This window comes from Glycine soja, chromosome 15, assembly GCF_004193775.1.
Source record: "Glycine soja cultivar W05 chromosome 15, ASM419377v2, whole genome shotgun sequence".
NCBI lineage: Eukaryota > Viridiplantae > Streptophyta > Magnoliopsida > Fabales > Fabaceae > Glycine > Glycine soja.
Window position 1 is genome coordinate 2,619,168 of NC_041016.1, and position 27,623 is coordinate 2,646,790.

Genomic DNA, 27,623 nt, shown 5'->3' on the forward strand with positions numbered 1-27,623 from the left:
TTTATGACCGATTTTGCGACAGTGGAAGAAATCTGTCATAAAATCCCTCGCTAAACATTTCATTTTTTTTTTATATATACTTCGTGATGGAGAATTTTGAGGAGTAAAATTCATCACAAGATCCCTCAGAGAAATATGTTTTTTTGGTCAACGATGAAATTTGCGAAAGCTAATTAGGAAAGGGAAATTTTTTTTCATAAAATCCGTCACAAATTAACTTGTAATTTATTCCATCACAACATATTTTCATCATAGAAGTCGTCACTGTTAAACGGGAATACATGGTAATTTTTCATGAAGAAGCCTCGCTCACCGCCTCAGGCCAGGACGTGGCTCTCAGAAATCAGAAAATACAGATCTCAATTGCTCTGTGAAATTGCACAAAATTTCAAAATAAACATAATTGATCGATACCTCTGGTCAACAATTGTGCTTTAAAAGGAATTGCAGTTGTTGGGCATTAGCTCATTGCTCAGTATGAAGAGATATTGTCTCCTAAGGTAATTAGCACTAACCTTCACTTGATAACACACTGAACACTTCATTCTTTTTTCCTGATTCTGAAACCGTAGGTTAAAGACTTCATTACCATATCAAATGATGCCTACTCCAGAAACCATATCCTTTCCATGGAGAAAGCAATTCTCGAGAGATTAGAATGGAATTTCACTGTCCCCACCCTCTATGTCTTCTTAGTTAGATTCATCAGAACTTTTGGTCTCCAACCAGATCAGCAGGTAATAAAATAAACTTCAACTTGAACATTACAACTTATCAAATACAGCTACTTTATACTTTAAATTGCATTTGCATTGTGTAGAAAGAAAAAATGACATTTTTCTTAGCAGAACTTTAGCCTTGTGCACTATGAAACCGCAAATTTGTCCCCCCCTTCAATGACTGCCGCAGCAGTTGTGTATGCCGCTCGTTGCACACTCAATAGGAAACACCCATGGAATGAAACCCTAAATGACATGGTAGGCTACACCACACCACAATTAAGAGAATTCTGCACTCTAGACAGGGGAAGGAAGGCATTATTATCGCCAACGAAGGATATATAAGAATTAGAGAATTATCTTTTTTTCTGACATAAGTTTAAATGTTCAGATCCATATGAGCATATACTTCGAAATAAGATGAATATTACAACAAAAAGGCGATTGAAAAATACGAATTACAATAAGCAGTAACCTAATTTTAATTCTAGATCACACAATGAAACCTAATTTTAAGCTCTCTCGCCTCTGATTCTGCGAGCGAGTTGAATATCCTTGGGCATAATGGTGACTCTCTTGGCGTGAATAGCGCAGAGGTTGGTGTCCTCGAAGAGTCCAACGAGATAAGCCTCTGCGGCTTCCTGAAGCGCAGAAACAGCGCTGCTCTGGAAACGAAGATCTGTTTTGAAATCCTGAGCGATTTCTCTGACGAGCCTCTGGAATGGGAGTTTTCGGATCAGAAGTTCAGTGCTCTTCTGGTACTTTCTGATCTCCCTCAGAGCCACCGTTCCGGGCCTGAAGCGGTGGGGCTTCTTCACTCCGCCGGTGGCCGGAGCTGACTTGCGAGCGGCTTTAGTCGCCAATTGCTTCCTCGGCGCCTTTCCGCCGGTGGACTTGCGAGCGGTTTGCTTGGTACGTGCCATTGCTCTCTGAATCGGAAACAAAGAGGAGATTTAGGTTATGGAATGGTAATTGAGTTTGAAAATTGTTTTGCTGTGCGAAATTGGTTTGGGTTTGCGGGGTATATATACTGTGAGAAGAGGTGGAGCGCGAATTTTGAAATGTTTTGGATTTGGTGAATTTGGCCAATGCGATTGAGCGGCTGGGGATTAAACGAAAACTGGGACCGTTGATGAGTACTTCAATCAACGGTTGAAGTGTATCCTACGCTCAAGCCACGGATCGTAATCCGTGGCACTACCATAGTTCGAATAAAATTGTTAATTTAACTGTTGTCTACGTTTATATAGTGTATATAGTATTCACAGTAAATAATCAAATTAGTTCTTAAAATTGAAAATTAATTTATTAACCATTTTTAGATTTAATGTAAATCATGTATGATTTTAATCCATCACTTTGAAAATTTTAATTATATTAGTCCTGAATTTTTTGTGTATAAATTAATTTTATTTATTTATTCGTGTGCTAATCAATTTATTTTCTACATGTTTGGTTACATTTGTCAAATTATTTAATCTCCGTCTGGGTTATTATACGCCGCTCGAGATTGAAATTTTTTAAAAAAATAAAAATTGTTTAGTAATGTTAATTTTAAGGGCTGAATTGATTAATAATTATAAAAATTACAATTTATTTTTTATTTTTTATAATATAAACGACTAAAACATTTATAAATTTATGAATTAATAGCACATATTACCCATTCATATTTAAGTTAATTAACTAACATTATATTCAACTTTATTCTATATTTATATTTATTCGATAAAGAAATTTTTTTTATGCATAGGAAAGATAAGAACAGAACAAAGAACAAAAGAAAAAGCTACTGAACCCTAAGAAACTATATTCAACGTTGTAGCAGATGTGTTTTCCAAGTATGGCCTCTCTCTTGTTCAAGATAGTTTGTTTTTTTATTCTCCTCCTCGTTCCGCAAAGTTGCTAAGTTTTTTGCCTTGTTGGCTAGAAACTAGCCTTAGCAATGTTGTTTTGTTTGCGATTTTAACCATTAAAAAATGATAAATATATATTTTAAAATCATATAATTGAAAATTTTATAATAAGTAAATATTTTCAATATAAAAATTATGTAATAATTAAAATTCAAAATAATTAAAAAACTTTGAATATGTAAGCTATATTTTGATAACCAATTCTATACGCTACATTATTCTGCTTTTCCGTGGACAAGCTAATGAAGCAAAACAAAATCTAGAAGACCTGAAGTCTAAATCAATGTATATTATATGTACAATAACAAACTAGAATAGCATAACCATCATTAATTTGACATGCAACTACGTATTATATCAATATCATACCCAGTTGCTGGACAAGGCAAAATCGTGGAATCTAAAAGACAATTCCCCAGCAGTGTCTCTCTCAAGCCGGGAGTGCGAAATTTCACTTGTAATATCACTTGGTTCCGAAGGTGGAGGGGGCAATGGCAGCACATGAGTTTCATCTGGAAGGCGTGCAAGTTGAACTTCAGATGCATGTGATGGCAACACAGAAGAAGACAAAGCCCTAAATCTAGAGCTTCCTCCGCTTGAAGAAACCAAATTCCGGTCCCAAAGGAAGACATGTAGGAGAATTGGAACTCTTGTGTGTCTGTGCAAGGAGAGCTTCTGGCTAAGCGAAACAGTGTCATAACACCGAATGGCTCCGGTTGAAGAAACCATCCATGGAAGGACTTTTTGATTTGACACTCTTGAAACTACCAACATCCTACAAGTATCCGTTGCTAGTTTATAGAGATTGCTCAGCCCTGATCGTGCGGCCGGTACATTTTCTTGATTAATCACTGATGAGATGAAAATAAATCCCTGTGGATTACAAAAAGAAAATTATTAATTAGCTGAAACTTCAAACAATATGATGTGTTCTTAATGTAACCATATATAAAAACAAAACTTAGATATAATTTCCTCAGTGTCGTTTGTCCTGTTCTCCAATCAGAATTGGAGTTTTACTTCAGTAATCTAAGCAGTAAAGGTTTGCATTGAATGATTATACAGATTGATGAGGTAAAACTCTAATTCTGACCGTACAAGTAGCACCTAAGAAACTTTATCTAAGTTTTGTTTATATTTGGGTGTGCATGATCAAGAGAGAGACCTCTTCAGTTCGACTAATGGCAAAGCCAAGCTTTGCATCTTCCTCTTTTAGTTTGATCTCAATAGAGAACTCTCCTGCAACCGGAGCATACCATAGGCGAACAGCTCGAACAACTCCGATGTCTATTCCATGGTAATCCTCAAAGCCGTAAAGGCTTGCATTTGCTAAGTTAGATAAGTCAGATAATGACCCTGCGTTCACAGTGGAGGAAGCTGTCTCTCCAGATATCTGTCACACAAATAAAAGGGAAACTCCGTATGTCACATTGATAAAATCTTACGTTATGTTTTCCAAATTCGTATGATCAACCGCGGTATATATTGTGGAAAGGTAACAAAAATAATAACCAACACTTATGTGATGAAACAATTGTTCTAAGTTTAAGCTCTCAAGTTAAAAGTTCACAAATGCCACAGTAAGGAGTGACCGTTTACCTTAGTAAGTAGGGACTCGGTTTGGATGTTCATGAAGACAATAGGGACACCTGAGGCTTGACCTGCATTGAGCCACGCATTTGCCCTGGCTAGGGTGTCTTCCAGATCATTATAGCGAGAAGCTACCCGATCTGAAGCTTTGGGAAGGAACAATATGGAAAGAAAGTTACTAGAATTGGGAACTGGTAGCATTTCCTGCATCCTCCTCTCCCATGAATATGAAACATATCCATCTTGTAGCTTGGTCCTGGTTAGCGCATTTACCATCCTTGTGTTCCTTGAAGCTGCAAATTGCACACATTAAATACTGTACAAGAAAGGAAGAGAGTGAAGAAAACAGCAAATCCATTGATGACCAACCAAACAACTGCTGATTATAAGCCAACACAGACGGAGGGGTTGAAAACAATTTGGGCGACAAGCCGTCAACTTCCCAGAATAATTTAAGGCGAGTGCAAGATGTATTGATTTTTCTGTTATTTTGTTATTGAGGGCCTTTAAGTTCTTATAACCTTACAAGCTACAAGACAAGACATTGGCAGAAATTTGGAATACTTTGTTGGCAATTCATTCATACGAACTTGTAATAAAATCAGTTCACTCTATTAATGAACATCCATTTATTTGAACATTAACTATTTACCCGGTAGCAAGTTTACTGTCTTCTTCTAGATGCAGACTATTACTTTACTTTATTTGTCATAATAAAGCCTAATACCTATGGACACCTCAAATACTGAAACTAATCTTGGACATATTTTGCATTGTTTGTTTTCTAATAGAAGGGTTCTCTCTAGACCTCATTCATGTGTACTGTTCAACTGCAATTAAGATGGTGCTAAGCAATTTTTGGGTCTGTGGCCATTCTATTGCAACTTGCAAGAATGCCAATCTTTACACATGACAAAGCAATCCATGTGTTTCTTATCAAATTTGCAAGTTAGGAAATATTAAAGCATAACTGTCAGGAAACAGTAAGCCTTTGCGCCTAAGTTGCTTCCAGCCAACCGTTCCATTTTAGATCTGTCCTTGAATCAATAATGTGAATCCATTACAACTGCTTATGTTCGTGCCAAATATAAGTTTAATTTACTCCTTACATGTTAATTGAATCCTTAAACAGAAGTTTAATTTAAGCATTAAGCGCTTATTTCAGTTATCTTCTAATTATTTTCATTAACTAAAAATTTGTTTGTTTGTTTAGTAAACTAATTTTTTTAAGTAATTTCTAACTTTTTTTGAAGGAATTTTTTTAACACGTTACTTTTTAATTTTTTATATTTTTTTATTTTTATTCTCAATACATTTATTTAATTTTTTTAAAAAAAAAATAAATTATAATTTTATTATTTATATATTATGTTATATTTTTCAGTTATGTTAAGAACTAATTTAATTAAACACCTGTAATTTTAATAAGTTAACAAGTTAACGATTACATTTTCAACCTTCAACTACTTTTTTAGTTTTCTGTTAATTTTTCAACCAATTTTTTTAAACATAACCTTAATCCTTACAATGACGGCCAACAAGAATCCTAGGCTCAAGATTTATTTCCATTAAATTTTACTGTGATAGCGTGTGGGAAACATTGGTTCTTAGGGGGCTGACCATGCAAGTCACAAAGGTGACTTCAGAAGAGGAAGTCATGAGTTCAAGATGAATCTAATACCGTTTGCAACTTTCGGATGAGAAGTTCACCCTTCCAGTTCAATAAAATGAGGCGTCTCTTGGTCAATAAAGTCAAAAATCAGTTCACAGAAAGTAAACTAAGCTCATGTTTAGATTAAAGTTTGAAAGGGTCTAAACGTAATTTTATTTTCAAACTTTCCTGAATGGTTGGATGAAGTATGAGAAACTTTTTGGGAAGGATCTCTCAAAGAATCAGTTCACTTAGGCAAATTGGGATTGGATCACAGAAAGTCAGAAAAAGATAGAATAGGCACAACACACGTGCCAAAGATCCAACATGCACGAAGGAATGTCAATTCACCGGCAGCCCTAAGCATGTTACATATCAACAAATTTAGCAAAACAACCAAAATCAGTTATATTGTAATTCTTGTATAGGATAAATGTTTGTTTTTATATAATAAAGAAGATTTGAATATGCTTAAGTTGTTGATAGGTGACTGAATTTTATTCATCATAAACTGTTGTTATTCGGTTATTCTAACTTAACCACCTAAATGGCGCTAAAACAATTTTATATTATAAAAAAACACAGGGAAGCTGAAAAGTAAAAACGAAGAGAGGTTGGCGTAAATTATTAAAGTACCTTGAAGCTCGAAGCATTCCGCTTCGGTCCGATCCACGAACCCGACCACGTAATTCGGGTCAGAAATGGATCGAAGCACCAAGTTCTTCTTGGCCGTGAATTCGTTGGGCACGATGCAAGCCTGCAGCTCCGCCAGCTCCTCCGATCCTCGCCGCACCCGAACCGCGATCGACGTCTCCTTCTTTTTGAACGCATCCTGCAGAATCTTCTGCACGCCGCTCTTCCCGCCCTTGAACGGCCACTGGTACCGGATCTGTGAGTTCGCCGTCGATCCGAGTCGGAGCTCCTCCACGATATCGCCGGTTTGGAGCATGTCGCCGGTCCACTCGTCGCCTTTGGAGCTTCCTTTAAGACATTCGATGGATAACACCTTGGGCTCTCGAGTCGGTGAATCGGAGCTGCTTTGAGATGATCTATCCATGATCATGGAGCTGAAGGGATGTTTGGGAGAGGGAAGAAGGGAATTTTGAGGGAGGGTATGATTAAGGCAATGGTGGTTAAATAAATTGCTTCTGCTTGAAACTATGGCGGTTAATAATGTGAACGTAATTTTCAGTTTTGGAAAAGTATATGATCCATATTCCATATGCTGCCTTCGATTGTAGACTTTGACCAATTTTCTTTCTAATGCTCTTTCCTCAAATGAAATCTTCTGCCAACATTTTTGCTAGGTTTTTTTTTTACATATAGACAATTTTACTCAAAACAATGATAGTCATTAAAGTATTCTAAAATGCCTAAGAGGTTCATTAACTATTCAGTCATCCCCAACTCATTCCACCACTCCCATAAGTTCCTAGTGGGCATTCAAGTCTCTTTGTTAGGTTCTACTGTCAAATTATTTCTTTTTTATTTTTTTCAAAACAACCATAGTCATTCAAGTATCATCAATTATTTAGGATAAGTAATTCAAACTCAATACATGGTCATAAATTTGAATCTTGAATATATACTTTCATTAAATATTTGAAAATAGAATTTTGTTACTCATAATAATTTTATCATACTACCTTCAACAATTGTAATTTCTTTCTATTTTTTTTATATTTGAAAATATTTAGCTAATAATATACTTTCCTCTAAAAATAAAAGAGTAAATTATTCTAACCATTACCAAAGTTTTGTGAAATTATTCGAATACCCCTCTTTTTAACATTTAAAATAACATCCTTGCAAAGGAACAACAAAACTAAGGGAGTTTGTGTAAGAATAAATAAAAACAGGAAAAAATTGTGTACTTTTAGAAAACTTTAGAGGTAGTTAAAGTAATTTACTCAAAATAAAAAATAAAATCACATAATCATATTTTTCCTATATTTTTAATATTTATTAATTAATTCAATTGTTAATTATATTAAACGCTTGGAATATATGAAATTAGTTTTTTTAATATTAACTAATTCATTTGTTATTTTCGTGAAATAAAACCTCTGAATTCCTGCTTAAGACTTCCAAATTTTTAGCTTCTTGATTAAAAAATGACAGCACATATTTTTTTATTTATTATGAAAACTTTTGGAAAGTAACCAATCGCGTGAAGCGAAAAATGTCATCTATCTGTCAAGCTAACTAAAATATGCCAAAGATAAGTTGGATTAAAAAAAAATATTAGAATATCCAAATTTCGTAATGTCCCGTCATCAAGTATGACAAAAAAAAAATAAATAACTTCAGTTAATTCAAGGTAAAGTCAAATACCATACAACATTTAAGCATTACACATAGCTCTTAAAAAAGAAGAAGATATACACTATTTTATTATGCAGTGAATGAGAATATTCATCAATCATTATCACATAATACATATATTAACAAATACAAATAACTACTAGTTTGCACGTTAATTATTAATATAAAAAAATTATACGAAACAATAGTGTGTGAATAACATACCAGAAGTTCATTAATGCTTGTATGTCGTAGGCTGTGTTGCCCCGCATATAAACAAGGTTGGAGCGAGTTATATCATGTTTGATAAAAAAAATAAAAATCAATTTGATTAAAAAAATCATTAGATTAAAGTATATGAACTGGATAATAAAAGTAAGTTGAAGTACATAATAGATTTTTATTTGATACGTGTTCGATTCAACAATATTGTTGCCAACTAATTCAAAATTGTATGTAATTCCAAATTTATGACCGACCATGTAAATGTGAGTCTAACCTTTGTGCTACTTTTGAAATTGTATTCCTCCCACTACTTTGTAGAAACTGTTATTAGATACCTGTCTCTCTCTTATTGACTTTCTTAAAATAAGACCACCATCTTTCTTGTTCGCACTAAGTCCGGTCGGTGAACTTAATTGCCTGAGTTGATCGGAACATGATACTTCATTTTCCGGAAATTTAATAAGATGATTTATTTTTTTATACAATAGTAAGATAATTTTCTAGGAATTAGATTACACCTTACTTGTATAAAGGGGAACTAGACATTAATTCAACCAGTCAAGTACTATCCAGAAATTTAACTTAATTCATTCAACAAGATACATAAATTATTATAAATTTTTTATACATGTTTTTAAGTCTCACAGGTAAAAAAGAACTAGTCAAAAAATAAGTAAAACTTTTAATAATTAATGTATTACTTTTTCTTTATATTCTTTAATGATATTTTTTTTATATATTTTCTTTATCAGTATCCTAAATTAACATTTGGCTTATTTTTCTGATTAGAATAATGTTGTCTTTACTCATGAGATTAATTTCTTAGAGGAAATGATTTGAGTTGAATGTAGAAAATCCTCAATGAATGAATGCAGTAACCGAACACAAAGAAAAGGCGTGTATATACGTGGACTGAGTATGACTGGAGGGAAGCTTCTGAAAAGGTTGGACCAAAACGTATCAAAGTTTCAAAGCGCAGCCACGGCCTCATGCTAGTTGCAGATACGTGCGTCATCTCTCATAGGTCACAAGCTTATTAACACGATTTGTAGAGAGAGTAGAAATAAAGGTGATGATAAGAATTAATTAGTGTGTGTTTGGTATAAAAAAAAATAGAGAGAAAAGAAGTTTAAAGTTCGTGGGTCTCATTGTGTCTTATTTTTTCATCGAAGTAAGGAGTAATAGGAGGTGTGTGAAGCATTTCTAAGAGTGTAATCTCATAATTTTTGCTATGTCATAATATACAACAATCTGTGGCTACGATAGGCTTGGTGTAGCCACAAAAGGTTCTCAGATATAGAATTTTATGGATCAACTTAATAGTATTTGGTCGAAGAAGATCGGAAATAAAAGAAAAAATGATGATGATATTTTAATAAACACAACTCCTAAAAAAACATGTGAAAAAACTTCATCACAATTAAGTCATATTTAATATTTTATCTAATCCTTTTTTTAAGAAACATTGCTATATTGTCAATCAACTATAACCTATTTTAGATGGTAGATTTATTAATTTTTATAATAATTATTTTTAAAAATATATTAAAAATGATTTTTTATTAATTTAGGATGTCAAATTTGTATATCTTTTTTGGATAATCACGTTGTTAGTGTGAACTATTCATTGAAATTGTTAATGACTAATTTATTGTATTTTTGAGTTTTGAAAAGATATTTCGGAAGGTAAAATCTCACATGATCTAAAATAACTTCAACAAGATTGAGTTTCTGTTGTATGTTAGGAGATTTGCATGAGATAATGTGGATAAATCCAATCATACAATGCTCATACAAATTTTAGGAAGACATCGTTCGTGATCTTTAACATTGTTTTCAACATACATACATCAGGAAGACATCTGATTGATCACTTTTAGTAAAATTTCTTCCATTCAATCACTTTTTTTATCTATAAGGTTTAAAAATGACACCTTACAAGAATTTGATTCTCATTCCACTTAGACCAACAACTTGTTGATGTAAAGTTTTATGCTAACCATACATATGTATTAAACTAAAAATGATACCAACACGGTTCAATACCGTTGGTAAATAATTGAGTTTCTTAAACATGTTGATAATGGTTCGATTTTCTATCATATGGAAAAAAACTGTTAAAAAAGACAAAATACACTACTGTAATTTCTACCTCAAAAAGGATAGTCTCATGACTTTTCAGCTATAAAAATACCTTGTTTCTAAAAAGAAAAAAAAACTAAAAATGGTGGAAACCCGTAATTAGAGAACATTAATGCCCCATGGAATGATGGTACGAGTTACAATTCAACTTGCACAATTCTTTTCCGTCCATTTTGGGAGCCTAAAATCCACTCTCTTGAGAAATTATTAACTAGTCCAAAATTACCACCTATCTATGGTTCTAATAAATGTTTACATGATATTAATTTTAAAAAAATTATTTATGAAAAAAATAATATTTAATTATAGTTCATAAAAAGATTAATGGGAATTATAATAGTCATGGACTATCTAATAACGTTTCGAATTTAAGGAAGTGACAAATGACAATGAGTAATAATAAAAATAAAATAGGAACTATACGATGTCACTAATAGTGGGAGACTTTTCGTTTATAACTAATCCAGGCCATTTAGCCACTTGTCTAAAGAAACTAGGCCCATAGAGGATATTCAGGTTAACGATCCAATTCAGCAACCAATTGAGATTAGCGTACGAATGAGAGGATTTCAGGCATTAAGCCAATAAATCTTTAGAATGTCATGTTTAAGTTAACTACAAAAACATTTGTAAATAAAATGATGTCTATGTTCTCTTATACAGTTGTTTTCTTCCTCTTTAAGGGAAAAATTATAGTAACCCTTTTAAAGTGGTGGAAGAAAGAGTATAAGAGAATAAAAAAACAATGAAGCAAAACCCAAAAAAATCGAACTCCCTTGCACCTGCAATTTATATCTTGCAACTTAACTAACTCAATTAAACTAAGGAGACACTCGAAATGTGCATCTTATCTGAAAATCACACCTATTATTGAACATCTAAAGATCGAGAGTTTCTCAAATAGACTCATTTGATATTCCTCATAATGTCTTTGTTGCTTTTGACATTTCTTGCTACAATTAAAAATAAAAAATTACTGTTTAATAAAAATAACTATGTAACAAGGGGAAATTCATATTTACACGAATGTTAATTCAAATTTGGAATTAGAATAGAAAATTAACAATGCTTATTCTTTTGAATTGTTTTGTTGGATCGATCTCACCAAGCCTTTGAATTAACAATACTTATTTAATAAAAAAAATGAGTTGATAGAGAAAACATTTTTTTTTCTTCTGTAAATAGCCCTTTCTATTATTTTTAAACCCCCCCTCCCCCTTTCCAGCGGGTAGCATAAAGAATAAGAATAAGCTGAAAATGATAGATAAAGAAATCGCGGTTTCGTTTGTTTCTGCTTTAATCGCTTGAGAAAGAGACCATCGAGCAATCGAATTTAATGAGTAAAACAGTCCATGAATTGAAGGATAAAAATAAACCAACTGTTAGACAGCACTAACAGATTTGATTAAAATCCCTGCCGCCGCGATCTTCAATTTATCGATCTAAATCATAGTGTGCCATAGCTAAAGTATATGTCTATGAAGTATTTGCCATCTTCTACTTGACACTTCGATCCCGTTGGATAATTGCAAACATAGAGAAAATTGTACCCTCATCATACCAGAGCCTCCTACAAGGAAAAACGAAAGCAAATAAACATAAGTGAATGACACCTCTTAATAATAAGGCGAATAGATACAGAAAAGGAATTTATTCGAGGCAATAGTTGATGCAATTGCATGGCATAATTTAAAAAAAAAAAAACAATTTGCTGATTTTTAAATGTGTTCAAAGCTATCATGCTGACATGCAAGATTCTTGGTTCTTAAGCTTAGATTCAATCAAAATCACAATGAAACACAAGTTGTAGCAAAAGTGAATAAAATTTTGACTACAAAGTTGATAAGGTTCAAGATTACTTACTCCTTACTATACCCATCTCTTATGTTCCATCGTACTCTTATCTCCATTAAGAGATCGTCTTCTATTCTTTTTTAAGTCCCCACGAGCTGACAATAGCTTTTGGGCTGAAGAGGAAGCTGCATTAGATTTTTGGCTACTTGAAAGTTCTTTACGAGGACTAACGGATTGAGACTTTGAGTGGCATTCAAAAAATCTCCCTGATGAACTGGATACTTTTGCTGGTGTAGGTTTCTGATTAATTTTGGAAGCCAAATTCTGGTTCAGGACAACATCAGCAGGACGATCCCGTGCTTTGATGACAGAAGAGCTATCCGAATCAGAAGATGAGGAGGGGCTAGTGGTGCTCTCCATATCATAAAGAAGGTTATCTATCATGATATGTGGCAGCTGACTGTCATTTGAGCCACTAGTAGAGAAAGAGGGTCGACGAAGTCTTGTAAGTTGCACAACCTGCAGTCAATTTGTGAAAAAGCTAGTTATACAGGAAGCAATTGAAATCTGTAGATAAAAAATTCTTCTTGTTCAGCACTGCTTTGAGAGGTTACAATAATGTAATGTATACTTATTCCATTATAATTCAAATTCCTGAGTTCGGCTTCTTATCATGCAATACATCAAAAGACCGAACTGGAGCGTCCCAATCTTTTGTCGAAACCTTTTACTATATAGCTGCATCTTACCTTTTGTTCTAAAACCAACATGTCTTTCTTTAATTTTGAAATTGTTGTATTTTTCCTCCGTATAATGTCTTCTAATTCAGCAATCCTCTGTTTTAAATAAAAAGTAGAAGTAATATAAGTGAACTAAAATAAAAAACAAAAGGTTACAGATTATAATCTTAAAATGCAAATGTTACCTTGCACTTAGCAACCTCATTAGAGTTCAACAGGGTGGTTAGTTCCTTTATTGTGGTATCCTTCTCTTCGCAGTCCCTCCTAAGATTATAAATATCTTGTTCTACAGCCAAGTTGTTTAACTGAGGAAAACAAAAGACATGACAAAGGTATCCAAAACAATATGAAAGAAAAAGTATGTTTCAATCAATATTCAAAAGATGATGGAACTAATATAAACACAAGAAAACCAGGAAAACAAGGTATAGTCAGAAAGTAGAACAACGTAACAATACAATTCTGCAATTACTATTAACCATTTCCAATACAAAAAATATAGTTAAACAATTACTATCAATTATCTTGATTCCAGTTAAAATCAAGTTAGCGGAATGCAAACAACCTGCAAAAAATGTCTGATGAGTCATCATTCACGAGAACCCATTTGCTCAAGTTATATAAAGAATGTCCAAGTACCAGATACTTAAATTTATACACATGATGGAAAAACCGTTATCAAAATTGCACAGCCTTAGAAAAACATTCCAATAATTTGTTCAATCGAACATGATAAAGTTAGTATTTATAAAATTACATATACTATGCAACCAAATGCAAACACCACTGAAGCTGAAGGTGATCAAAATCAAATCAAATATTTATAAACCTATTTAAAAATTTAAAAACCAATCAAACTGAAAACAAAAGAATGAGAAAAAAAAAACACATTTTTATCATAGTTTTGTTTGGTTCTCGATTACTATTGTTAAAATTGAACCAAATCAAACTACATGTTTACTAAATTATATCGTTATGTAGCATGTGCAATAGCATTTTGAATATTTGATAACAATAGTATGCTGTGATTTCAGTTGTGTTGGATATTTTTTGTTCTGTTAAATTATGAGTCGATGACATTCACAATATATGACTAATTTCACTATGAATGGTCCATTATAAAAAAATTTATAAGAGGTATGTAATACAATTATTATCACATGTGTGGTCTTCCAATGTTTTATTGCTTAAAGTTATATAAATATAATTTTCAAGGACTGTTCACAACTCATTTGGAATAAAATTTTGTTTTCTAACTTTTGTTTCATTAGCTTTCAGATTAAAAACAATTTTGAAAGTCATAAAAAAATTCAAATTTTAAAAACCACTGAACCGAATCACACATGATCAGTGTGGTTTAGTTTAAATTTGATATTGCATTAAATCCAGACCGCATATTGTTTTTTATTTGGTTGAAATGACTTTTTGTTGCCACAAACACCCCTAACTTAAGATGCTTGGATTAAACATCGGTCCCTTTGCTCTCACAGGACCCTAAGATAAAAAAAACTTCGTACCCCATTGTCCGGAGGCTCTTCGCTATGCGAAGGTATGGGGGAGGGATGTTGTACGCAGCCTTACCCTTGCATATGCAAAGAGGCTGTTTCCGGATTCGAACCCATGACCAACAAGTCACCAAGGCACAACTTTACCGCTGCACCAGGGCTCGCCCTCACAGCACCCTAAGATGATTCTTAAAAAACAATACCTGGATATCAGCAGAAGATGTGACACTTGAAGCCCAATCTGACATGTCAGACATTCTTCGCTCCTCTTGATCTTCATTAGAGAAGGGCATCTTATATTGAAGCACCTCATTGGCACCAGAGGTTCTTGCAACAGAATCAACCTGATGCAGACAAACTCAATGAGTAACCAAAGCCTAGTGAACAGACACATTGTGAAAATACAGCATCATCATAGTTGCACAACACCAACAGAAAGCAACAAACCAATTCTCACCATTAATTCATTAAGGAAAGCAGAGTGTTGCTCACAATGCCAACAACCACAATCAACAAAGTTAATTTTCCCAGAGCCAAGAGTCTCATTTAATTGCAATTCCCCATCCTTGTCACAAGACTTATTGGTTGAGTGTAGTTTAGAATTGTTAACCAACTCGCAAAGACTATCAAGCTTTTGCTGCATGTTTAACAGCACCTGGTCCTGGCAAAGAGTCATAAAAATAAAATTCATACTCATTCATAAATACACAAGCAAAGAAGAAAATAAATCTATGTCACCAAAACATTAAAAGAGAGAGAGTGCATACATTAGATTTGAGTATTAATTAACGGATTTGAAAAAGTAATAACAAAACAAAGCGTGTTAGGAACGGTAACGGTACCCTTAGATGAACGGAGTTTTTGAGTTGGAATATTTGAAGGTCTTTTCGGGAGCGTGCAACGGCAGTGCCAATGACCGCGACTACGAGGAACCTGTGGATGGGAGGGAAGAGGTTCCAAGCGAGGGCTAGTTCGGCGCTGAAGCCGCCGCAGATGGTTCGAGCCGAGCTGGCTTCGTCGGCGTTGAGGAGCCGTCCCTGGAGAGATATCCACGCCATAGGCTTGAGCTTCTCCGACGACGAGACAGGGCGGCGGCTCCGCTCCAGGAAGCTCGTCGAGAGGCGGCGGCGGGAACCGGAGAGTGCAGACACCGAAACGACACATGGAGGTGACGGAGCTCCGTTAGCGTTAGCAATAGCTTCGTCGTCCATGGGAACTGAGACGCAGCGTTTAGACGTTTAGTTTTTACGGTGCGTTTCAAACTTTTGAAATTGAGAGGGAAAGAGTAGAATACGCCATGGTGGAAGGAAGGATGAGGACAACAAAACAAATCTTACAGCCCCAAATAATTCTCTTTCAAATCTCTGTTTACCCTATTTCTCCATCTATATATTTTTTTCTTAAAAAAAAACAGGAAAAAGGGTATTTTAGATATTAAAATACTAATGGTCAATCTTTTTTTTTAGGAAAAATATCTTTATGTTGTTATTTAATCATCTACACAATTAAAAAAGATACTTCATAAGTGTATTATGCATTTCACAAATGCTTTTAATCAAAACAAAAATTATAAATATATACAAACAATTAATTTAAGTGTTAAACCATTAAAATTGTAAAAATAAAAATGACATGTGAAGTCTTTAAGAAAAAAAGTAAAAGATCAATTAATACCAAAATAACTTTCAATTAAAACAAAAGAGTGGAGAAAATAAAAGAATGTGATCGATTTCCATTATAAAAAAAGTCACATTCCTTTTTACCATTTTTTGTACAAACTATTATGTTATTTTCTTTTTACCATTTGGACAAATGATTATGTTGTTTTCTTTTTTACAATATTTGTAAAATAATTAATGAAGAAATGTTGGGAAAAAAACTTAATGCAAAAAGTTGTAAGTAATTAACTTAAGTGTACTTCATGCTGGTCACCCATTTTATTTAGTATTTATCATCTTTCTTTATGTTAAACAAAAAAGACACTTAAGTGTATAAGAATTGACATAAAAATTTGTCAAAATAACTAAAGTAATAAATATTCTTGAAGCAATATTAAGGTAAAAAAAAAATTAAAATAATCAACCATCTAAAATATTTAAAAATACGATAAAAGCATCACTATTTGACCAAAATTTCCACACCTTACAAAAAAAAGTTTTTATTCTCAAAATTATTGACTAACATTTATTCTAAAAGGGCGAGTCAGAGTGTATACAATTAAATTACAGTGCAAAAAATCAATTTAATTAATGTACTAAGAAAATCAGTGTTTAAATTTATTATAATAATATATATTTAAAAATCAAACTTTACTTTTGAACCTATATTATTTTTACAAAATTAGTATTTAACAAAAAATAAAAAATAATTAATATAATTGGATTTAAATTTTAATTCAAGCATGTCCTTAAATAATTAATTTTTTAAGCTCTTCAGTCTTCAATGGTGAATATTTGTTTGAATAACTTAAATTGTTATATTAAATGTAAGAATGATAAATATGTATTTAGATTATATTCTTTTTTTCAAAATCTCTTTCACAGGTTTTTTTAATAATTTAAAATGTAATCATTAAAAAAACAAAAGCAAACCTACATTTTATTTTTAAAAAAATATCATAATTAAGGTCTTTAGTTCTCCAAAGAGACTCTTAATATATTCACAAGCTTTGACCCTTTAGTCTGACTATGAAATTGTTTTTTTTCTAGAGTTTAGTCGCATTTTAAAAATTTTATCCATCATCAATGATATATTATATGAAAATCAAACTTAAATATTTTTTTCACAAACTCATTATATATTGCAAATCAAATTACACTTATTGAATAAGCAAATCTGCATTGAATCCCAACTGAAGTATTTAAAGGATTTTTTTGTGAAGTAATAGAAAAGGGTAATTCTTATAGTTTCATCCATATTTAATTAGATTCATATAGTTTAATTTTCACCTTAACACATGTAAAAAAAACTACCTTAACAAATCCCTATAGTTTATAACTTTGACCAAAATTAAATGTTAATTAGTGATTACATAACCAATTAAAAAGATATATGCACATTTTTTTAAATTTTGGCCATCCAACTAAACACAACATTACAACAAAGTAAACAAACTACAACTTAAGTTAAAAAATATATATATAATCTTAAAAAGATATTAGAAACACATTGTTTGATGCACTCTTAATTGAAAATTTTAAAAATCACAAAATTAAGTTAGTCGAAGCAAAAAAAATAAAAAAATACGTTAGTCTTTTTTTAGTGTAAAATTATGTTAGTCTTACTCCTAATCATCTGAGAGCTTTTTCATTGACTCTTAATCATCTCAGCTGCTTATTTGGTTTATGCTTGGGTTGTTATTTACTACATAAGGACTTTCATCTTAGTTTATGCGGCATCATGCTAGTATAGATCAAGATTCATATTCTGAGTTGATTTCAATTGGATCTATGTTTTGGGGTCGAGGTAGCCTTTGGTTGGCTTTGTTTTGTTTGGGGCTGCAACATCTAGTCCTGATGCTGCTGTGTAATTCTGTTTTCAGCACATGTTGTGCTTTTAATGAAAGTTTATTATTGCCGATCGACCAAAAAATAAATGTTAGTCTTACTCTTTATTTAATTATTTTGTTCATGATTTAGCGATTGTTTCAATACATTTTAAATAATAAAAGATAAGTGTCTTGTTATCATTCCTCTATGATCAAATGGTTTGTAATTGTTGTTTTTATTTCTCACAATTAGAATATTTCTGATTATACACACATGTAAAAGAATTATCAAGTGAGAACAGTTCTCATCTTAAGAATATAAGAACTATAAATCTGAATTATTACTTAGAAGGAGCTATATGTATTTTTCTTCTGATCCTGATCATTTAATTATGGTTTAATAGTTTATATTTATAGTTTTTTTATTATAATAAAAAGTGTTCTCATTTAATTCTACACTTTCTGTCAAACATGTCCATAGCTCCTTTCATTTGAAAAGTGCAAAAATAGAAGGGGAAAAGGCCTTGGGCTCTGTTGGCCTGTTTTCCTATTGCACTGTTGAAAAAAAAAAAAACTTTAAAATCAAGATGCTTTCATCAAGTCGAAACATACGAAAAAAGAAAAAAAAAACATTAAGACCCACATACAAAATATTCCACTCCAGTTTCCCCACTTATGGAAAGAAAAGTACAACCCATGAACCCACGAGGAAACATTACGTAAAATAACTAATCTATTATTATCCCAATTATTATATTGTTATATTGTAAGGACTAAGGATATAATTGTTATTTAACATGATTGTTTTTTTTTTTCATTTTTGTTTCTTCATCAAACCAATCATGTTTTTTATCATTTACGGATCACCAAAAAAACATGTTTTTTTTATCATTCTTTCTCTTCTTCGTTTTTTCTATTTTACTTTTTATTTTCTCTTCTTGTCCAAATAAAGATGTAATGATATTTCAGTGATTTATACTTTTACAGACTTGATTACAAAATTAGAAAATTATGTTAACTTAGTAAAAAGTATTTTAAATATAGTAGCCTAATTAAAAATTTGAGAAAATTAAGTGTACTATAGAAAATTATATGTTTTATCGTTATATTATAAGGATATAATTGTTATTTAACATGATTGTATTTTTTCTTCTTCTCATTTTTCTTTCTTTCATCAAACCAAGCATGTTTTTTTTTTAACATTCTCTCTTCTTCTTTTTTTCTATTTAACTTCTTATTTTCTCTTCTTGTCCAAACAAAGACGTAATGAGATTTCAGTGATTTATACTTTTACAGACTGGATTACAGAATTTGAAAATCATGTGAACTTAGTTAAAAAAAATTTAAATACAGTAACCTAATAAAATTATATGCACTTATAGAACAATTTAATAGGGATGAATTCTCTTGTGCTCACCTGATGTTACTATCAGAAAAATTTTATCGGCTTATGACTCATCCATGTCTCAACTCAATATATTCAAGATAGAGTATATTTTCTTTCAAAGTTGTTACTTAACTGAAATATTACCTAACTTGTGTACTGTTAGAATGTTTTTTTGCAAGCATTCACCTTCACCACTTTCAACGCCGAGGGTGAAGCAACATCACTATTCAATAAAATAGTTCAACCTACAAGAGGAGTCCATATCAATTAATTGGCATTGTTTCAAAGTAAGTTAAATCCATTTCCACCATCTTCATAGCAAAACACTTCAACAACTCAACAAGTTTAATGTCTTAACCCACTCTTGACAACTGTGTGTCAATGATCTAGGACCATGTCAACACGAGCATAAGCTTCAACAAAATTCTCCATGCTGATCGAGAATTGTGTCTAGGGATGATTTGATTGTCCAACTTTTTAGAAGATAGATTCAAGAAATACATCTTATATCCAACACAAGGTAAATCTTTGTTGTCACATAGCTTAAAGTGAGAACTCAATCCATACAACATGTGACATAACATAGTTTTAGCATCCTTTATTTTTTCTTATAAGCGAAATAATATTATTGAGGGAGAGAGTGCCAATCCCCATCTGATCCGAGTCAAGAAGCATTGAGAAAGACCCCCACTCTGAACAATATTTCATCAAAAAGACTAAAAACTAAAGGACAGGGTAGGAGCCAACAAAAGGTTGCTCCGGTTTGTAAGAGACCAAGTCATATTCTAATAGATTTGAATTGAATTTCTATTATTGATATGAGGATCTAATTAGTAAATAATAATATAAATATTTTTATAAGTGTTTATTAAAACCTGAGATCTACATTAATCAATCCTAATGAGCCATGGATCCATCACTCATCAAACTTTTTTGGTACAAACAGTAAAGGACTAGCTAGGAAGGTCCCCCCACCCCCCTGTGAAAAGCGAAGCATCTGCGTGTCTCCGTGAGGCTCACTACCTACAAAACTCTGTGTGTGAATGAATTGGTTCCATTAATAACACTGCTCCAATCCAACGAACCACGTCTAGGGTAACTTTTGCTCTCTGACATCATCTGTGACATGGCATTCACTTAATTGGATTTGGACCCACACTTGGCCCAACAGGGATATGCTGACTCATCCTGTCCATTGCTTCCAGCTGTGCCATATCTTTCAATCCTAACTTTCTCTTTTCTAACCATATCGACTCCACCACTCCAAAAACCCATTTTATTTTTCCTTTTTCTGCCATCTATCCCCAACCAACATTTTTTTCTTCTCTATGTTGCTAATTAGTATGATGGTAGTTGAAGATAAATCACCACAAAACCCCTAATAATAATAAGAGGAAAAAAAAAGCTGGGTAGAGCAGCACAACTGGCCCTTTATCTTTATTATTTAATTTACATCTCAATTTTTCATTTTCCCTTAGGTTTAATAAATCTTCCCTAAAGCAATAATAATAATAATAATAATAGAGAAAGAAAACTAGTTTTAGAAGCAAGCGTGCAATATCTGTTGTAATTTCCATTCACATCATTGGAGTTATCATTTATTAAACTAGAGTATTCGAATCCAAATTGGTGATAAATAGCAATAGCATCCAAACAAATCATCATAACAATGCAGAGCCACCGTTCATAAATGGTTTGAGATAATGAGCCCCAAAAATGGATATGACAACCACCAAATTGGCTTTTTCGAACACATCTGGAAGTGGAAAAAGAGGGTGAGGTAAACGGTAAAACCTCACTCACAGTTTCACTTTGGATCACTAACGAAACCATGTATGTCGGTCTAGGGCCCCCCGTGTTGCTATGCAATTCTCCTTTTGAAACCAAACCCGTACGTTACTGCAATACCGATAGATTTTGGATTTTGTGACCCCTAAAATGGGGTCCTCGAAGCTTACGGATTAAACTCACAACACAAACTTTTATACAGACATGACATGCGGCATCAAAAGTCAACTTTTATAAGCAATTATTCTCCCCCGCCTTCACAACCGTTGAAGAAGTTGCACCTGCACACCGGCACCCTACAGCTACATAAATTTATATATACTTTTTTTTAATCTTTATTTTCGATACACGAATGGCCAAATAATTTAAATATATCTTTGTAAGTACAGAAATAGAGAAAAATCAATCTAGACTCTAGCTTCGCAATCAAATTATTACTAATCTGTACAGAGACTAAGTGTATGGGAAAAGTCCTAAACACACGTTTTCCCAATAGCAAGAATTGATTGGTTGCTTCTGGAGCATTGAACTCAAGCTTTTCAATTTCAACGGGATATAGAAACACAAGCTAAGTCGACCAATCTCCCTTTTTTTCCGTTATTGTTGCTTCTCGTGTGAACACGTACACTTTGCATGACAATCTGAAAGTGTCTATATAGACATGTTGGAAGAAAATAAGCGAATGATGGGTAAAATTCCACAGTAATAAATGACACATTGACAATGTTGATAGCTAAGATAACTTGGCTTTTTAAAATACCTGAACTTGCTTTTGAAGGTCTTTGATGTAATCCACAGCCAAGTCCAACATATCAGCTGTGTTAGTTTGCTGAAGAGGGAAACAATCAACACAAACTGTGGCGTATGAGCAATGCAAAAGTTTTAAGCCAGTAATCTTACCTTGTCCATGTTTGGGACAAGATCCTGAAGTTTCCTCATACGCTCACTAATTTTAGTTCTTCTAACCTGAAGGCAGTTTCCATAAGAATATCAAACAAAAACACAGCTCAACTGTGGGTACCCACTGATGCTTTCCATATTAGAGAAGTGATGTGGGGAAATCCGGTTGTCTATTTTAGGAGTAATTATTACATGGTCCCATGACCACATCTTGTCCAGTCTCTACCTAACATGCAATCACATTTTTTCAATTTACTAAAAATAGTTAATAATGTGTCGTATAATTTCTGCTAGTGGGGAAAACAAAGAGGGGAAAGGTTTGGTTAGAATAAAATGGTACCCTCTCTGCAATGCTTCTTGGGTGAGTGGCACAGCCCCGTTTGGCACGGATTTTGCACGGAACAGAATCTGAAAACTGCAGAAACTTCTCAATGGCAGCCATTTCAGCTGAAGTATTTGGCAAACTCAACTGATGGGCCAAAGGAGCATGAGTCTGTCCCGTTTCATTCTGATTAACAACAAAAATCAAGTCAATGACATTCCATTCACAAATCATACATCAGATCAGTTCTGGACTCTGATTAGATAAACCTCTCAATAAACACTTACAGAAAAAGAAATAAGATTGTAACAGGAATTAAGTTTCTCTCGGTTCAAATTAACTTATGCATAAATTAAAATCAGATTTTAGAAAACTTAAATAAGAAAGTTTATACAAACTAACTTGTACATGAACTAATTTTAACTTATGAGAGAAACTTAATTCATTTTATTTCTCATTCTCTTTGCTTAGTAAGAAATTTATCCAAATCAGGACACTCTAGTATTGTGCTACCTGAGTCTCAACCGCATTTAAGCCAGAAAATGGTTTTGAATCTTCTTCACTAAATCTTTTGAGACCACCAACGTTGTCAGACATCATTGCAGTATCATCCCAATGACCAACTTGGTAACCGGCCATAAAATCGTTACCATCAGCAAAAGCTTCACTGTCTGGACTACTTTCTCTATACCCTTTGTCCCCAATTTCAGCAATGGACGACATTCTCCCCGACGAAGAATAGTTCGGTTGATTCTTCAACCTCCTCGAACTAGAAAATTTCGCATCTTCGATACTGTTGTTAACAGCTCCCAAACTCCCCATGCCTCTCACACCAGCATACACTGCCAATTAAGCTTCCATAACATTAAGACAACCCATAAACCCATTCAAGCTCTAAACAAACATGAAGCCTAATAGCCCCCAAAACAATTAGCCTTTTTTTCTTTTTTCTTATCTCTAAGTTGACAACATAATTGTAACACCTTGCAGCCAAAATTAAAAAGTAAATAAACATAAAGTGGACACAGGACATACCATTTTCAATGTTAATTTGGGAAAATAGTCCTGCGGGAGAGCTACTATGCCTGGTAAGGTTAGAATTATTTCCACTATGCCTGAGTCCCATTGAAAACGATCCTTGCTCCATAGCTGAGGGAAGGTTCGGGTTCTGGTTCGGCAAGGGAGGTTTGGAGGAGGAGCTTTGGTAGAAATTATGAGAAGCAGAGTAGTTGTTGTTGTTGTTGTTGTTGTAATTATTGATGTTGTTATTACTCTGCTGTAGCGCAGCCACCGCCACGTGTTCCTCGTTGATACCCTGGTCTTGTTGGTTAACCTCTTCCTTAACCGCAGCAGAAGAAGAAGAATCAGTTGAGAGCTTGTGGTGGAGCGAATCTTCTTCTTCACTGTTTAAGCTGTTAACGAAGCGTGAGAACACTCGCTCCGTTTCGGGACTCGAGGGACGGTTGAAGACGTGCTCGTAGAACTCGCGGTCAATGATGTTAGAGAAATACGAACTCGGCGCCGATCGGTACCGAGTTAAACCCGAGGAATTCACCTGCGGCTGCTGCTCGAGATCTGACTCCATTGTTGCAACTGTAGGCACGTGCGGGGAAGCACAGAGAGAAGGAGAAGCAGGAAAATTTTGCTCAGATCTATGCGGAACCAAATCCGGGTAATTCAGGGAGAAGAAAAAGGGTGGTGAAGGAAAAAGGTAGTGGGAAAAATAAATATATGTTGTATTCTTTTTTCTATCAATAAAAGCGACGATGGCTAGCGTCAAGGGCTTTTCTGTTCCTGAAAGTGAATCATTCAACGCTCAAGACCACTAGCGGCAACAGGAGCAGATAGATTCTCGCAGCTCGCTATGCAACACCCATTCTTTTTTTCTTTTTCTTTTTTGGGTATGCTTCTATGTTGTTGTTGTGTATGGAGTGGTGGAGATGGCCATAGGCCTATAGCTGCCTGTGCTTAAGAGAGAGAAAGACAAGGATTTTATATTTCTTTAAGAAAAAGTTTACTTGGATGGGATCAAGAGAATTCATTAGGATACATCAAAGTTTATAAATATAAATTAAATTAAATTAAATAATGATAGAATATCAGTTTTTTTTTATGAATGGGAAAAAATATGAGTCTTTTTTTTATCCACCAAATTAATTTTTGTTGACAACGAAGAATTGTTTTTTTTTTTTAAATTAATAATAATAATAATATTATTTTTTTCTCTTTGTCTGGTTGTGCTGCCAATGAAAAGCGACACCCAGCCATAAATTCTTGGTTGGGTTTGGGATGTTTCCCGCGGCATTTTTACCGTAATGCCCTTTGGTTTGGGAAGAAACCCAAGTGTGAGAATAAGGTGGCAGAGAAACACGAGGGGACTTGTTCCCAAGGGAGAAAGGGCGAAAATAATATTTTTTTTTTCAATATATAAAAAACAAAATTTTACCAAAACATTCCACTCCCCTGTTATTTACAACAATGTATATATATTTACTATGTATAAATTTGGGTTTGGAATCCGAATTTATACTGTAATTTTTAAAAAAATTAGATTCTTATGTTCATAATTTGGATTTTCCGATCGATATTCTCTAACATTTTTTTGAAATAATTTTTAAAAATATATATAAATAAAAGAAACTAATAAAATTAGAGAAGACATTGATAAATCCAAATTTTACAAGGATAGGTTTTGATTAAATGGGAAGGGTACCAGGTGAAATGACTTTATTGCCTGCATTGCTGCTAAATGTCGCAATGCATGATGCATCGAAATTGGATGCAAGTATGTAGTATACCAAAGCTTCAGTTAGGTTTTAATGGATCACACGCTTCGTTTTTTATTTTTCTGAAAAATTTAAATGCAAATAGTGCACATGATACATCTGAAATTATGGTCCGTGACCTCTACGGCGTGAGTGCCATCATGTTTACCAGGTTCTTAAATTCAAAGCAAGTACAAGTTTGTGTAATAATATAGTGATTGTATTATACTAATAATTAATTCTTGGTGAAATTCATCACATGCTTGCATTCATCGGGGAAGATTTCCCCCGGATTTTTTAGGTGATAAATTGAATAACTACAACGAAGCACTCAAATATGTTTAACACTTACTGTTGCAAAGTTAATTAACAGGAGAAACCTAGCCAAAATGTTACTCATGTCTAACATGAAAGTCATAGAACATCAAGAACTTCTACGGATGATGAAAAATTAACGAAGGTTATGCAGCGACAATTTTATTTTCCATGTCCACCAAGTTAGAAGATGACAACAAAAATCACACTTGAAACAACACTAATATCCAAATAAGTAAAATTCTCAGTAGCCATACAATTAAATATTTTGGTAGCCTATAGGCACTTAGGTGTTTGTTTCAAGGATTAGATTATTATTTTTAGAATAATTATTTTTGTAATGTTATTATTGAAAATATTATTTTCATGAAAGATGTTTGGTAAATATTTATCATTTTTTAGAAATATTTTTAAAATAAATTAATTTAAAAACATTATTAAGTAAATTAAGTAAAATAAGAGAAAAGTGAAAAGTTATTTTAGAAAACTACTTCACATTCATGGAAATACGAGATTCTTACCTTTTACATATAGGAATAAAAAAATGAAAAATATGTGTAATATAGACTTCTCATAGTGAGTTGTGTTTTCAAAAAATAATAAAGAATGAGTTATGTTTGAAAATATTTTTTCAAAACTAACAACAAACATAAGAATATAACATTCTCATGTTAACATTTTTGAAGATGTATTGTTAATTGGTGAAGCAAACACACCTTTCTTTCTCAACAATGTTGTTATGCTTTCCTCAATTGCGGTGGTGTCATATTATTGTTTTAGAGAAAATATGTGATTAGACTAATAAAGTGTATTTGCACATATCCATTGGAAATTTAGCGAATGTTAGATGGAAAGGTCAAAATATAAATTTATAAATTATGATAATTTACATAATTTTAAAGTTAAACTATAAAAAAAAAAACACCATCAGTTGAGTTTAACAGAATAAAATGGAGCCTCACATACCAAAAAAAAAAAACTAAGGTTAGAAGTAATAAACTAATAACAAGATAAATAATTGTCATGTGCTTAAAAATTTTCATACACATTAATAAAAATTTAACATTAGTATACAAATAGAGGAAAAATAACTATATATTTGTTGGGATTAAGAATAAGAATATTTGTTATTGAGGTTAGTCGTTTATCATTGGCTAACAACTAAATCAGTCAATGACCATCAACTATGGTTCATAAAAAAAAAGTTGAACTTGTTTTAAAAAAATAGTCAACATTTTTAAAGTTTTCTGAAATATAAACAAATAATTTGTCAAAACTAATCAGTAAACTCTCTATTTTTGTAATATTGTGTGGTATTGGACCATGGTTACGTGTATGCTTGTGTTAACTAATTATCTAAGTAATTCTGTCAATTTTATTTATCTAAGTAATATAAAGAAATTTCCAATTATACTATTATTATTAACTAAATGAAAACATTACATATCTTTTTATATTTTAAAATATTGATCATGTTTTTATAATTAAATATTTTTTATAAAAATTATATATATTATTTATAAGAGACAATCTTTCTTGAATTCAACGAGAATGAAAGACTACTATAAATAATTATTTTTTCTGAATAGTGTTTAACAACTTTAAGATTATTGAGCCAAAATAGCTTCGTAAGGTTTAATTGACGCGCTCGATAGTTTAATATTAAATAAATTGAATATTAACGAGAGATTTTAAAGATCTGTTTTTTTATGTGGTCTCGAATTGATTGTTTTTGCATAAATAAACCAAGTAAAGACAAAAACAGTTCCCGATTTATTGGGTAGACAGCTGTCCTTTTATTTGTTTATAATTTTATTCATTTTTTATTTCAGTCGGTTATTCTTTAATGTAAGTGTAAGAGTGTAACCATTTCGGCAATCCTTCGATTTATTGAATATTTTTTTTATAACTGGAATTATTATATTTATACATGTGGCTTTTAAACATCAATCATACTGCAAAATATCATAGTATATATATGTAGTTCACATAACTATATTTAATGATTTCGATCAGAATAATTGCGAACTTCAAAAAGCGACGTGCCTTCTAAATTTCTTTTGTTATCTTAAA

The 27,623-nt window shown here is 32.6% G+C and overlaps 4 protein-coding genes across 6 annotated transcripts; all 4 read right to left on the minus strand.

The window, feature by feature from the left end:
* Nucleotides 1-1,059: 1,059 nt before the first annotated feature.
* On the minus strand, nucleotides 1,060-1,733 carry LOC114388304 (histone H3.2). The gene has a single exon (XM_028348721.1). The coding sequence runs from the start codon at nucleotides 1,640-1,642 to the stop codon at nucleotides 1,232-1,234; it is 411 nt and encodes a 136-aa protein (XP_028204522.1). The 5' UTR covers nucleotides 1,643-1,733; the 3' UTR covers nucleotides 1,060-1,231.
* A 1,067-nt stretch (nucleotides 1,734-2,800) lies between these two features.
* LOC114386477 lies at nucleotides 2,801-7,197 on the minus strand. Its single transcript, XM_028346495.1, has 4 exons — nucleotides 6,513-7,197; nucleotides 4,235-4,518; nucleotides 3,801-4,028; nucleotides 2,801-3,508 (listed from the first exon to the last, which is right to left on the minus strand). The coding sequence occupies exons 1-4, from the start codon at nucleotides 7,096-7,098 to the stop codon at nucleotides 2,999-3,001; spliced, it is 1,608 nt and encodes a 535-aa protein (XP_028202296.1). The 5' UTR covers nucleotides 7,099-7,197; the 3' UTR covers nucleotides 2,801-2,998.
* Nucleotides 7,198-11,826: 4,629 nt separating this feature from the next.
* Nucleotides 11,827-15,927, minus strand: LOC114387375. The gene is made up of 7 exons (XM_028347551.1): nucleotides 15,429-15,927; nucleotides 15,044-15,247; nucleotides 14,790-14,930; nucleotides 13,267-13,386; nucleotides 13,091-13,177; nucleotides 12,411-12,860; nucleotides 11,827-12,117 (listed from the first exon to the last, which is right to left on the minus strand). Exons 1-6 carry the CDS (start codon nucleotides 15,795-15,797, stop codon nucleotides 12,417-12,419), a joined length of 1,365 nt encoding a protein of 454 aa, XP_028203352.1. The 5' UTR covers nucleotides 15,798-15,927; the 3' UTR covers nucleotides 11,827-12,117; nucleotides 12,411-12,416.
* Nucleotides 15,928-21,074: 5,147 nt separating this feature from the next.
* LOC114387967 (transcription factor bHLH122-like) lies at nucleotides 21,075-24,487 on the minus strand. Of its 3 annotated transcripts, none has more exons than XM_028348272.1 (6): nucleotides 23,506-24,485; nucleotides 22,984-23,312; nucleotides 22,489-22,656; nucleotides 22,149-22,214; nucleotides 22,009-22,028; nucleotides 21,075-21,899 (listed from the first exon to the last, which is right to left on the minus strand). In XM_028348272.1, exons 1-6 carry the CDS (start codon nucleotides 24,053-24,055, stop codon nucleotides 21,794-21,796), a joined length of 1,239 nt encoding a protein of 412 aa, XP_028204073.1. In that variant the 5' UTR covers nucleotides 24,056-24,485; the 3' UTR covers nucleotides 21,075-21,793. The 3 variants fall into 3 exon arrangements, with proteins under 3 accessions (XP_028204073.1, XP_028204074.1, XP_028204075.1); XM_028348273.1 differs by having other exon boundaries at nucleotides 22,009-22,077; nucleotides 23,506-24,484; XM_028348274.1 differs by lacking the exons at nucleotides 21,075-21,899; nucleotides 22,009-22,028; nucleotides 22,149-22,214 and adding an exon at nucleotides 22,221-22,374 and having other exon boundaries at nucleotides 23,506-24,487.
* Between the last annotated feature and the right edge of the window lie 3,136 nt (nucleotides 24,488-27,623).